The 13,156-nt window shown below is 50.9% G+C and overlaps 7 protein-coding genes across 7 annotated transcripts; 2 read left to right on the top strand and 5 right to left on the bottom strand.

Moving 5' to 3' along the window:
- Nucleotides 1–508: 508 nt before the first annotated feature.
- Nucleotides 509–1,442, top strand: N7508_002180 (O-methyltransferase; the record flags this gene model as incomplete). Its single annotated transcript, XM_058460246.1, has 3 exons — nt 509–553; nt 603–1,352; nt 1,401–1,442. The coding sequence occupies 3 exons, from the start codon at nt 509–511 to the stop codon at nt 1,440–1,442; spliced, it is 837 nt and encodes a 278-aa protein (XP_058323778.1).
- A 318-nt stretch (nt 1,443–1,760) lies between these two features.
- On the top strand, nt 1,761–3,036 carry N7508_002179 (putative NAD binding Rossmann fold oxidoreductase; the record flags this gene model as incomplete). The annotated part of the gene is made up of 4 exons (XM_058460245.1): nt 1,761–2,043; nt 2,101–2,196; nt 2,259–2,662; nt 2,737–3,036. 4 exons carry the CDS (start codon nt 1,761–1,763, stop codon nt 3,034–3,036), a joined length of 1,083 nt encoding a protein of 360 aa, XP_058323777.1.
- Nucleotides 3,037–3,352: 316 nt separating this feature from the next.
- Nucleotides 3,353–4,294, bottom strand: N7508_002178 (uncharacterized protein; the record flags this gene model as incomplete). Its single annotated transcript, XM_058460244.1, has 1 exon — nt 3,353–4,294. One exon carries the CDS (start codon nt 4,292–4,294, stop codon nt 3,353–3,355), a length of 942 nt encoding a protein of 313 aa, XP_058323776.1.
- Nucleotides 4,295–5,442: 1,148 nt separating this feature from the next.
- Nucleotides 5,443–6,206, bottom strand: N7508_002177 (copper acquisition factor BIM1-like domain-containing protein; the record flags this gene model as incomplete). Its single annotated transcript, XM_058460243.1, has 2 exons — nt 5,443–5,736; nt 5,799–6,206. 2 exons carry the CDS (start codon nt 6,204–6,206, stop codon nt 5,443–5,445), a joined length of 702 nt encoding a protein of 233 aa, XP_058323775.1.
- Nucleotides 6,207–6,935: 729 nt separating this feature from the next.
- On the bottom strand, nt 6,936–7,705 carry N7508_002176 (uncharacterized protein; the record flags this gene model as incomplete). Its single annotated transcript, XM_058460242.1, has 3 exons — nt 6,936–7,323; nt 7,388–7,521; nt 7,580–7,705. 3 exons carry the CDS (start codon nt 7,703–7,705, stop codon nt 6,936–6,938), a joined length of 648 nt encoding a protein of 215 aa, XP_058323774.1.
- A 1,662-nt stretch (nt 7,706–9,367) lies between these two features.
- N7508_002175 (ATP-binding cassette family ATPase ARB1) lies at nt 9,368–11,264 on the bottom strand (the record flags this gene model as incomplete). The annotated part of the gene is made up of 2 exons (XM_058460241.1): nt 9,368–10,636; nt 10,698–11,264. The coding sequence occupies 2 exons, from the start codon at nt 11,262–11,264 to the stop codon at nt 9,368–9,370; spliced, it is 1,836 nt and encodes a 611-aa protein (XP_058323773.1).
- A 464-nt stretch (nt 11,265–11,728) lies between these two features.
- On the bottom strand, nt 11,729–12,673 carry N7508_002174 (HPP family protein; the record flags this gene model as incomplete). Its single annotated transcript, XM_058460240.1, has 2 exons — nt 11,729–12,307; nt 12,383–12,673. 2 exons carry the CDS (start codon nt 12,671–12,673, stop codon nt 11,729–11,731), a joined length of 870 nt encoding a protein of 289 aa, XP_058323772.1.
- Nucleotides 12,674–13,156: the final 483 nt, after the last annotated feature.

The following is a 13,156-nucleotide window of genomic DNA, read 5'->3' as shown; positions in this document are numbered from 1 at the left end:
TCAAAGAACCTCGAAAGGTTTGAGAGAAGTTAGGACATTGTGGAATGCTGAAAGTGAGTTGGAAATGCGAGGAGGCTGGTGAGGGGGGGCTTGGCTGAGCAGATCTACGGTGTGACGAGACAGCTGCCAACACCTCACACCTCTCTCTTCGGCACTTTCAAGATCTGAGAGGTCTTAGCTTACTCTGTAGTCGGATGTATTTTAAGGCTGTTATGCCCGAGCTGTGGGATCAGGTTTCCGTTCTTTATCAATCTCGGACAAGACTTCCTAAATGATGAGTACCATATCCTCGAAGATCTGGATGGCATAGATACGCCATTTGACTCATTTAATGCGACTGCCTGCAACGAGAGGGCTCGGACTTGCTCTCTCCGAGGTACTTATCCCCGAGGTTCCGGACTATAAGTTCAGGGCGCCTCAAATACGATGACTTCACCGTTCTTCGTGGTTTGAACTGCATATCCGATCAATTTGTTTTCAAACTCATACATCTTTCTACACTCTCAGAATGGCGACAAACCAGCAGCCGCATTCCAAGCCCGGGCAGCTCTCTGTAAGTCTTGTCTGACCTCTCATCGATATCTCAGCTAACCATACTGTAGCGGGAACCAGGCAGAGAGCTGAAGCTCCTGCACTACATCTATGGCCAGCCAAACCTGGACGAGATCCGTGGCCATCCGCAAAAAGTCATCGATCTAATCCACGAGTTCGAAAAGGAATACCACTTCATGAATGTCGGGCCTGAGAAGGGCGAAATCGTCACCAGGCTCATAGACGAGCTCAAGCCCAAGACCATGATCGAACTCGGCTGCTACGTAGGCTACTCAGCAATCCTGTTCGGCGACGCAGTCCGTCGCAACGGCGGCGAACGCTACCTAAGTCTAGAACTGAACCCGGAGTTCGCAGCCATTGCCAACATGCTCGTCGAGCTAGCAGGACTGCGCGACTTTGTGCGCATAATCGTCGGCCGCAGCGATGTATCCCTGCATAAGTTGATCACCTCGGGCGATGTGAAGAAAATCGAGCTTCTCTTCATCGACCACTACAAGCCGGCATACACTACTGACGTCAAACTGTGCGAGCATTTCGGGGCAATCGTCCCCGGCTCAGTGCTGGCCGCAGACAATGTCATTTACCCAGGGAACCCGCCATATCTGGAATTCGTCCGCAGTACAGTGGCACAGAAGCGAGAGAAGGCCAAGGCTGGACCTTCCAAGGGATATGACACCACCGGTATGGCCGAGCGCACGGTGCAGTCATTTGTGGGCAGAGACGATGTGCCCACTTTCGACTTTGTCGGGAACCCGAACTTGGTGTACCAGAGCGAGTTCTGTCAGCCTGAGGGTTTGGGGGTGAGTGAAGATTCTTCTCATGTCTTTTCCGAGGCTAACCATTCACAGGACGCCATTGAGGTCACGAGATGTGTTGGAGTGGAGGAATGAATGGCATGACGCAAGTGGGGGAAAGAGATGTGAAATATGGAGGAGATATTCAGAGTCAGAATACGGAGTACAATTGATTATGAATCAGGGACACAGTACTCCGAGGTGTCATTTCCGAGAATATACAATATACCGTAGTAGAGTAAAGAAGAAGAGAAGAAGAAAAGAAAGCGGCAACCCGAGTCGGCCTTTGACCCCACCAGACCCAAACATTGCCGTCGCCAGGACCTTCCCAAGTCCCCCCGCGTAGTGGTTTCCGGGGTTATATAAGTTGACTCTCTTCTGTCTTTTTTTTTTCCCTTAATCCACACATTCACCATGGCTTCCAAGACTTACAACGTTGGCATTGTCGGCTACGGCTTCAGTGCAAAGATCTTCCACATTCCCTTCGTCAACGAGGTTCCCGAGCTGAAGCTCTATGCCGTCGTTCAGCGTACCCCGAAGGCGGGCGATGATGCCGAGAAGGACCACCCCGGTGTGAAGTCCTTCCGCGCCACCGAGGAGATGGTCCAGGACCCCGCGATTGACATTGTGATCATTACCACCGCCCCCGACTCCCACTTTGCTCTCTCCAAGCTGGCGCTGGAGGCTGGCAAGCACGGTACGTATCCGCAAGTCCCGGATAAGCATACACCCAGCTAATCCATGCGCGTCATAGTCGTCTGCGAGAAGCCCTTCACCCCCACCACCCAGGAAGCCGATGAGCTCGTCGCCATCGCAAAGAAGAACAACAAGCAGCTCGCTGTATTCCAGAGTACGTCCACCCACTCCATTGCACCAATTGCGTGAGCGCATAGATTAATAGTACATCTACAGACCGCCGCTTCGATGCCGACTTCGTTACCCTCTCCAAGCTGATCAAGAACGGTTCCCTCGGCCGTATCTCCGAGTTCGAAACCCACTTTGATCGCCACCGTCCCCAGGAGCCCGCTGCCGACAGCCACAAGTGGAAGAACAAGGTCATCCCCGGTGGCTCCGCCATCTATGATCTCGGCGCCCACCTGCTGGACCAGGCCTACGTCCTCTTCGGTCTGCCCCAGCGTGTGACCGGTTTCATTGGCTCCGCACGTGAAGTCAACGCCTCCGGCTTCGAGGATGCCTTCACGGTCCTGCTCCACTACGCCAATGGCACCATGGTGACCGCCAAGGCCACCGTCGTCAGTCCCGAGGATGAGCAGCTGCGCTTCTGGGTGCGCGGTGACAATGGCAGCTTCAAGAAGGTAAGACAGCCCAGACATAATTGCGCGCAATGCGCAATTCGCATACTCCAAACATTTACTAACCTCCTCTCTAGTTCTACCTCGATATCCAAGAAGACCAGCTCAAGGCCGGCATCATGCCCGCCGACAACGGCTACGGCCGTGAGCCCAGCGAGCGCTATGGTACTTTGACCACCATGCAGGGTGACAAGCCCGTCAAGGAGGTTGTGCCTACTGTCGAGCCCCCTACCTACACCGAGTACTACCGCAAGCTTGTCCGCGCTCTCAGTGGTGATGGTGCCCTTCCTGCCAGCGGTGCTGAGGCTCGCGACGTCATTCGTTTGATTGAGTTGGCTCGCGAATCTTCTCGTACTGGCCGTACCCTTGACGTTTAAGCTTGGGCTTGTAAAATGCAACGATGATTACGATCTGATAAAGAGTATATAAATTGATTTCCCGGGTTTTTTTTTCGTTTTGATTGAATTCTCTCTCCGACAGTAGTCTATATATTTGAGTCTTAGTTTTGGAAATTGCAATGTGAGTCTAAGTGCCAGGGTGAGGACTCTGTGATTATATGCAATAGCCCACACTCATGACGAGGATTTCCTAAACAAAATCGACCCATCCCTAGTCCAATATCAACACATCCATAACCCCTATTGCATACATCCCACCTCAGCCTGGCCAAACACCAAACCCTCCGATCCAAATCTAAACCCCCAAATCCCCAAAATCCAACCCAAAAAACCAAGCCCGAGGAAATTCCATCCCCCACCTCCCCATAAGAGCCTCAAGATCTTTCCTCGAACCAGGAACGACGTTAACAAAAACCCGATCTGAATGGGAGACAGGCTCGGAATGAACTGCGCCTTCTTCCTCGCCAACTCGGAAAAACACACACTGCCCGGGTAATGCTTGGACCACGCTACCGCCATCACTAGCTCGATGGTCATTGTCGTCGGGATAGCCATGGCCCAGCTGTGCGGCTAGTGTTTCTCGGACGGATTCCGCGGCCATTGCGCAGCCTGTACAGCGGATGGAGAGACAAATGTGATCTGGGTTCTTGGAACGGGCTGTTTGCTTTGCGCTTTTTTGGGCTTTGCGCGCGAGACTGCTTGAGGTTGTTGGGATGAAGAGGGTGCCTGGGCCTAGGAGGGTTGTTGTTAGTTTCCAGTTTGGGGGCTTTGGTGTTGGTTTGCTTTGAGGGGTTGTCTGTAGTTTAAGGATATTAGATAGCTGGGTGAAGCGTGCTCGTTTTGAGGCGTTATTGGTAGTAGGTGTTGTGCTTGTAGCTGTTTGTTGTGATGGCGAGGAAAAAAATAGATCATCCGTATGCCAGCGCGGAATATCAAATTCATTGGTGGGTTTACTTGCTCGGATCGTGAGCCAGTAATGGGACTGGCTATTTTTTGATAGGAATTCGTGGGTGTAGCTTAGGAATGAGAAGAGGGATGGTATGATTGAACCGTTTATTGTTGCTTGGGCCCAGGTGTTGAAAGAGCATGGGAGGGTGTCTGCATTCAGGGATAGGAGGGGCCCGCAGTAGGTCCAGGAGGAGGATGTTTTGAGGGTAATTAGATCGTCTGGTTGGTCTTTGGAGTCGAGAGCTGGATAGGGCAGCATTTGAAAGTCCGGTAATAGCTTGACGTCCATCGCGATAGAGGTATATGATTTTCTTCAGGGGCGTGGAACACTTTTTGATTCATTGGAGATCGGGAGAGACCCATGCTCAGGCCTCACCATGTGACAGTGAGACAAGGAGTGCATGTTTTATAACTTCGCTGCTGCTTCATTGCGGGGCCTGTGGGACCATTAGGTAGATTTAGGCAGCAACTTGGAGATCTGGGAGATCCTTCGGTTTCTGGGAAGTTGGAGTGATAGCTGAAGGCTTGAGTTGCAGGGGTCGGAAATCTGTATGGCTATGCAGACAATACACTAGTGTTAATGGGCTAGTATATTTGTAGTACTATCATCCGCATACCGCGCCTACTTCAACAGTATAAATATCCTAGAACTGGTATTTGTCCCTAGGTCTAGATAGAATGAGTGGCTCGATGTATAAAAGTGATTGGTTGGCATTTTCCTGCAAGCTAGCTCCGCAGGAGGAGGGGTGAGCTTGAGGCGCAGCAACACACCCTCGGCACGAAACTTCGACCAACTTCAAATTTGTTCAAAGACGCGGTCTTCAAATCTCAGTAGTCTTTTTCATTGTTGGGATGGCGGAAGTCATCGGCGTGTGGTTCGGGCGCTATCACTTTCGCAACCGTTGTCGCCCAAGTCACCGAATCTATAATCACGATCAAAGATTGCTAATTCGCCTGAAGAGCGGCAAACACGCTGTGCAAGGTCTTCAACGCGGCAGAGAAGCCGTCGCAAGATTACAGGAGCTATTGAACGAGCTTATGCGAGACCTGAGTTTCTCGTATAGCCTGCGAAAGTTATACGCTGCCTATTTACTCAAGTAGAGCGCTTCTACCGGTCCCAACCTGGTAGTTTACGATCATGGATTCCGAGCAATGGTTAAGCCAAACCACATGTTTTCATGTACATTTATATTGAAAATCAGGTTGCACTTCACGTTCTCTGCAATTACTGTCTTACTTTCCCACCTCCGAATTCCACCCCCTGATTTGGAACGGGCGAATCCAGATGCGTGACTGCCGAGCTCCCATTTCGAAGCAAAGGTGCTGGATCTGACATGGCGATATGGACTATATTAGAAAGAATACGCTGTCAAATTCGAGTCAGATGGTTCTCGAAGCATAACACCACTATATTCCCGTTTCTTACATGAGTATCCGTCATGAAAACATAACAATAAAGGGCAGAGTGATCAAGCTATAAGCGACGGCACTTTGTCGGCACAGAATCAAGGCAGCGCCATTCTTATTGCTCAAAGATTCAGAGCCCTGTGAATTATCGCCAGAAGAGGTCGTGAATGAGGAATACGCTGTGGCCGTTTCTGTGGGGTTGTAGGTAGCAGGAATGGAAGAAAGGGCAACATCAGATGTATAAGTTGCCGTGAGACCCGTCGTGTTGACACAGTACTCTGGGATTGTCGTCGCCATTCCGGCAACAAACTGAACGGCAGCACACTGTCTTTGTTAGTTGGGTTCTTTTAAATCGGGTTGTACAATGAACAGCGGAAGGATAGTACCTGATAGTTCAAAGTGTCACCGGTGTGCTGCACAACACCAACGACTCCCTTACTGCCAGCCCACGATGATGGGACAGTCACTCCAGGCTCGCAGAATGGTCCCATAACGTTTGGGTAAATGACCGGGCGTAAGCTAGTCCAGTTCCTAGCCGCGGTGACGTCCAAAGTTGCGCGAAAGAGCCACGTCCCTTTGGTTTCGATGAAGGATGCCACGTATATTGTATCTCCGTTGACATGGAAGTTGGTAATATTGTCGGTTTTGAAGTTGGGGTTGAACATGCCGCATGGGGGGCTGTCTAGTAGGTTTATGTTGAAACCAGTCCGCGTAGGGTATTCGAGGGAAAAGGTAGCCTGGCCGAGCTGAGCGGCCAGTGCTAAGATACAAAAGGAGCTTCGAGTCGCTAACATTTTTTATGGTTTGTCGCGCCTTATTCAAGGCCTGCTAATGACGGCGAAGAAGAAGAGCAACTGAATTTGGGGCAACCTCTTGCTTTTGGGGGTTTGGGTGTCATTGACTAGTAACTAGCCGAATTTGTGGCTTGCTCATCTATTGGGCGATGAAATGGTTTCATTATTCTCTTGGTAATTTTCCCCCTTACAATATAAGTTATAAGCCTCCTCGACTATCGCTGAAAGGTCTCCCCCAACAAGACACAGTGATTGGTGGGAGAGATGACACAAGCTTCCTCAGACCTTGCTAAGCGTTTCTCGAGAAGCTGTCATGTGGACGACGCAGGCCATTGCTTTGTGGGATACGAGGTGTGTGAATTGGCATTCCCGCATGATTCAGACAACGACTGATCCGTCCTTTGTCTATTGTTAACGACAAGACTTAGCGTCGTTTATGGCTGAGAGATAAAGTAGACATCCCGAAGTTGATCCCAATATAGTATGATAGAGCTTAGCACTTGGGTTGATACACAAGCGAAGACTCTAAATAGTGACACTAGTGACAGGATGTCAGGGCGGCCTCGCCCTCGACGCCAGTTAGTCGGATCCTCGACCCTCAAACTTGAGGGCCCACTATGTTCATTATTTGAAAAATTACCGAAATGTCTACTTGGGGAGGAATTCGGCCAAATTTAGCGCACATGGACCATATCAGCTTATTCAAAAGTTCCATACATCGTCTTCCTATCATAGCAATGCGAAGACAGCCATTGCTGCGCCCACACCCAGGCCAGACTTAACACCCCCAAATGCTTCACTTGCACCTCCAGTCTTCGTTGCGCTCGTCGCAGCGCCAGTCTCTGTGGCGGTCTCGCTGTTAGAAACCGTTTCTGCTGCGGATGAAACCAGCGCGGTCTTGCTGGCAACGGAAGTTGTTGTACCAGCCGCAGCGGCGGTAGCAGCCGTATTGAAGCCCAGTTTAACAGAAGCGGCGGGCAGGGTGACCGTCGACGTAACAGTACTCAAGCTTGTGACGAAAGAGCCACTCTGCACAACCACGCCAGGAGCAGCTTGTAGAGTAACACAAACTGCCGAAGCTCCAGCGTCGATATAAGTGCATCCGACTGAGGAGGTACTTTTGAGGCATTAGTGACGTTTTGAGCTTGGTACTTGATTCTGGCTTGAATATCTTGGCTCACAATGTCTCCGAAGGTTCAGTATATGATAGCCCAACAGATGAAGGGGCAGTGACAACGGCCACACCGGTAGCGGGAAGCGAGCAAAGCGTAGCCTTGCTATCACACTTCACATTGTATGTGGTATGGGTGTCATCCTGTGGTGTTGATTTATTAGTTCTCAACGCCCGAGAATAGGAAGATTTTGCGACATACGCCTCCAACAGTAGAAACGGAGTAGTCGCTCAGGATAAGCCACTGGGCTAAGAAAGGAGAGCCAACAGTGGCTTGAGCACAAACTGCGGAGACTCCGCCCAAGGCAAGAAAAATGCGAGTCAACATCTTGAAAATATGACTTCGATGATATTGTTGGTTGCTGCGGGATGGACAGTGGAATGAAATGAGATTTCTGTTCAATTGTCATTCAAGAAGGACTAGAGGCTATTTATTATGCCAAGCTTGGCCACTACGCTCGGATACACCTATGAATTGGAACGAAATTAGTGGGAGTTGTGATAACTTGGACCCTCGCTTCCAGGGGCTCTACAGCTGATTGGACCCTCGGCAATTTGGCACTCTGTCAAGCTTCGTTAGTTCAGTCGCTTTACTAAATTGGATCATTTGTGTACTGGACTAACTACCCGTGCTGTCAGCCAAAGGCAACATTTACGCAAGGCACTCAAAGAATTTCGGCACAGGTTTCGGCTAAACGCCGACGGTGAAAATGCTTGCAACCCGCCATATTGTGACAGCCCAGAACGTCGTAAGCGATTGATTCGGGGTGCAGGACCTGGGACGAAACCATGGCCAAAAGAAATAAATGGTGGGTTGGAACAGGGGCACACAGTCTACTCGGCTTAGGCTGCGCGTAACAAACAAACGGAGATTGCGAGACAGGCGGTTAGGCCTTTGCTAGACATTTAGGAATCGCCCTTGATTTGATGGGCCTGAAATATTGCAACTTAATTCAAGGACAACTGAAATAGTGAAACCTGAGTTCCAATGTGACTGCAAGCCCGCTTACATGGTAGACACTGGTGTTGACTTGAGCCACATGGTTGACTCATAGACCCTGGTTCGTTCTTGCCCTTTGGGAGGCTATTTCGACTGGCTTGATGTGTTGAAATATCAGATCTTGACCCCGACTGCATCAGTTCGGAAATGGTGAAGGATCTCAACTGCTGGCATTCACCTACAAAGTTTCGACGAAGTCGAGTACAGCATCTGGAAAGGGGAACTGTTCCAGAGGAGGTTTGGGCCTGGAGACGAAGGCAATTGCTGCCATCGACTGATTACTTCTCTTATGGTCCATGTGTTGACGATTGGTCTGTGTGGCTGTCCCCATGGGATGACTACTTGGTAGATTTCTGGAGCTTAATAGAGAGAGGCCTACAGAGACAGTGGTTGGTGGATAGCCCAGCGAATGATGATGCTGACTATGAGGAATCATGAAATACGGTATTCAGCACCTTGTGTTGGAAATTTGTCAAAAAGGCGTAGTCATGGCTCATATAATCTGACATCGGAACAAGGGATTAAGTCCGCTGCTGTCTACTTCATTCCCACCTTACAATGTTTGATATCTCCATATCAAAGGTCATATATTGGCATCACTTATATTCACCTCGGAAGAGAGGACTACATACTCTATCGAGGATGCAAAATAAGACAGGGGAAAACTCGGACAGACGGATCACGTGTGTCCCAATCGGGGTAATTCGAGCATGACAACCAACGCACGAAGTCCAGGCGACCAGAACCACCTCATCTAGGGTATGGAAGCAAGGACAAACGATCTAACAAACAAAAGGAAAATAAAATGAAACCCATCCCAAAACCAAGGAACTTTTGTGTTGGAACGTCTCCCAGTGGGGAACCAAACTTTTAGCGCCGCAAATGGGGCATTGTATTCCTTCAGTTCTCGTCTAGCATTTCGTCGTCATCAATGAAAAAGGAAACATGAAAAAAAATGGAGCAAGGAGAAGCGAAAACAAGAGAACTGCTCTAGACAGCACCGGCAGACAACATCTTGTTACGGAGGTAGTTCTTGTACTCTCCGATGGAGCCGTCCCAGCGACGAACGGTCTTGTGCTCGCAGACCATGATGTCCTTGGCGATCTTGTCGAGGAGACGGAAATCGTGGGACACGACGACGACACCACCGCTGTAGGCGTTGATGGCATCGGCGAGGGAGTCGATGGTAGGGATATCCAGACCGTTGGTGGGCTCGTCCAGCAGGATCATGTTGGGGGACTCGATGGCGAGCAGGGCGAAGACGATACGAGACTTCTGTCCCTCGGAGAGGGTACCCATGAGGGCAGTCTGGCCCTCACCACTCAAACCGTAACGGCCGAGCTGCTGGCGCCAGTACTGGTAGTCCTGGGACTTCTCGGGGAACTTGTCACGGACGAACTCCAGGGAGGACTTGGTGAGGTCAAGCTGTTCAGCGGAGTGCTGGGAGTACATGCCGAGCTTCAAGTGGGTGTGACGGGAGACACGGCCACCGATGGGGCTGAGCTTGCCGGTCATCAGACGAAGCAGGGTAGACTTGCCGACACCGTTGGGGCCGACCAGGGCGGTACGGGAGTCCATGTCCACACCGAAGTCGAGGTGCTCGTACAGGGTGTCCTCCCACTCACCGGAGTAAGAGAAGCTGACATCGTCGAAGGACAGAACTGGGGGAGGGAGCTTGTCGACATCGGCGAAGCGGAAGGTGAAGACACGGTCGGCAAGGACGGGCTGGATGAAACCATCGGCCTCCATCTTGTCGAGAATCTTCTGGCGGGACTTGGCCTGACGCACCAAGTTGGCGTAGGTACCAGCGGAAGCAATGAACTTCTTAATGTGCTGAATTTCTTCCTGCTGCTTGGCGTAGGCCTTCATCTGGTTGGTCTCCTGCTCACTACGGGTCTTGTGGTAAGAGTCGTAGTTACCACCGTAGTAGAGGAGCTTCTGACCACGCATGTCCAGCATGTTGGTGCAGACACCGTTGAGGAAATCCATGGAGTGAGAAACCAGGATCAGGGTACGGTCCCATTTCTTGAGGTACTCCTCAAGCCACACACAGGCCTCCAAATCCAAATGGGCAGTGGGGTCATCCAGCAGGAGCAAAGAGGGCTTGACGAACAGGGCCTTGGCGAGGGCCACACGCATACGCCAACCTCCGGACATATCCTTGGTCTTCTTGTGGATGGTGGTCTTGTTGAAACCGAGACCAGTCAGAATGAGAGATGCACGGACGTGGAAAGTGGAAGGATCCATCTTGTCAATGTTCTACGACAACAGGTTAGTCTGAGTTCAGTCAAGAAGAAGAAAAAAATCGGTGAGAACATACGTCATAAAGATCCTCAAGGATGGGGCTGTCAGGGCCCTCGGCCTCAAGAACATCCTCGGCCTTCTTCTCCATGGCGTCAAGTTGACGCTCAGCCTCACGGACCACCCACTCAAGGGCGCCAAGATCACTGGGAGGGGCACCCTCGTTCAGAAGGTAGATATCGACGTGCTCGGGGACGGGGAACTCGCGAGCAGCGATGGACTTGAGCATGGTGGACTTTCCGCAACCGTTCTCACCAAGGAGACCGTAGCGACGACCGTAGGTAAGTTCGAGGGTGGAGTCGGTGACAAGGACCTTTCCGTGGAACACGAGGGAGGTGGAGGTAATCTTAACATCGCGAGAGGCGGGCAGAGACGAAAGCACACCGGTGGTGACACGGTCAGACAGACCGTGCTTGTCCATCTGGGCTGTGAGCTTGTCGACGGCCTTCTGGTCGGTGGTGGCAGGGGCGTCAGAGACAACGGGCTTTCCGTTGGCATCGAGCTGAACCTCCTCCTTGCCGCCCTTCTTGGGCTTCTTCTCATCGGCACGCTTGGCCATACGGGCAGCCTTCGAGGCGGAAACCATGTTGGCGGTGTGACGAGGGTATAAAATGGGGAAAAGAAAGGGAAGGGAAAGACGGGTGGGAGAGAGAAGAAGGGACACCAGTGAAAAGAGATTGAAGAGAAATCAAAAAGGCTGAGTGGATCGCCTGGCGGGGCGGAGACAAATGGAGGGGCGCAAAGCAGTGGAGTGCCTGGTTTGCCCTTATCGATAGAATTCTGCGTCGACGTCAGTGGGAGAATTCTAGTACAGCAGAGGTAAGACGTACGATCGGATATGTAAAGATGTTGAAGAATCTCAGTCCTGCCAGTCGAAGATTTGAGAAATAAAAAAAATCCTCAGTGGGCCGAGTACATAAGTCGACGCTGATTGGGAGAGACGTCACCGCAGTGTGGCCTGAGGTGTCTATTTGCCACCCGATAACAAGTACAGTTCGGAGTACTCTGTTGCGCGCGATACTTATATGTATATGGGCATTTATTCTTGTCTTAAAGTCTTTTGCTAATCTTCTCCAATACTTCTGTCTCTTCCACTGAAAGTGTCACTCCATCTGGCACCGAAATGTCACCCCGCTCCATCACTAGCCTTCGAGGAACATCCGTCAGACTATCCTCGTAGTTACGAGGGAAACTCGGTGGTTTCTCATGTTGAATCTTCTCCAAATCCATCCTACGCGCAGCCAATGGGTGTGAAGTCCACCAATAAAGCGGATACCGCCCCTGCACATTGTTGATCAGCACAGCCGCGGCCAGCATGAGCGTGATGCCCAACATCATCACAGGAATCAGAAACCAGCCCAACCCAACGGTCTGAGGATTTATCACTGCCAGAAGAGCCGTCGCACCTGCCGGTGGGTGTACAGTGTTGGTGAGAACCATGGCCGCTGTGGTAATCCCACATGCAAGCGCACCCCCAAATTCGGTATACCTTTCGGCATGGGGATTCAAGGCGAACAACTTCGAAATCCCGACACCGATGATGCATGCAAGCATCTGACTTACGATCGCATTTCGAGGCTGTGCAAAGGGCGAGTCGATGGCGCAGAACTCAAGGACCGCGGCGGCACCCTATTCAAAAATTGATGTCAGCCCAGATGTCTTCCGAGATCACTTCGATCTGTATCCATTCACTATATCACTCACGAAACTTCCAATAATGGCCGGAGCATCACGGGCCTCGAACGAGGGCACTCGTTTCGAGACTGATGCCACCAACGCAACACCACAAAATGCGCCGAAAAACGACCAGATAGCGATCTGGATATTACCCAAAGGCTTAGGGGATTCCTCTCGATATCCCAACATCCGAGCCACAGGTTTTGGAACAAGATGCCATCGCGGCGCTGGCACGAACGGGTTGATATACCGGTCGATATCAAAGTGCCAGGTCGACGGGTGAGACAAGGTCACCGACCCGTGCGGGGACGGTGTCATGGTAGGTTTTCCGCGGATATCAGTATACTCAAGTGTCCTATGCTCGTTTCGTAGTATTTGCTGGTAAAACGCTCAGGAAATCATCCGGAGGCATCAGCCCTGGGAGAATATTTGCAAAACACTCCATCGGTTACTGATCAATCCCTTATATGTACCGCCTAACACGCAATGTCACAGCTTCTCCGCGGACTTGGAATATACCTTTATTGAGGCTTCTGAGTGTTTTTGCCCTCGTCTTCCACTCATCGTTTTGCGTGTGGTAACAGAAACCCTCTTTGGGACTAGTGGCTTGGCACCATTGTTCCTGGTCAACACTGCATCACTGGGTGCACACAAGCCCTAATGTCTTTATTCGATGTATTCTAAAGTATCCTTTGTTTACTCATAGTTGTGATATTTAATTCAATGTTTGAGTGCTTCATCGAAGTGGATTAGTGGATTAATTGGTAGATCAACGAGGTGCCACGTCTCGAATACGACAAG

This window comes from Penicillium antarcticum (genome assembly GCF_028974205.1).
Source record: "Penicillium antarcticum strain IBT 31339 chromosome Unknown utg000002l_segment0_segment0, whole genome shotgun sequence".
Lineage (NCBI taxonomy): Eukaryota > Fungi > Ascomycota > Eurotiomycetes > Eurotiales > Aspergillaceae > Penicillium > Penicillium antarcticum.
Note: the sequence above shows the minus strand (reverse complement) of the source record. Positions and strands in the feature narration are given on the sequence as shown.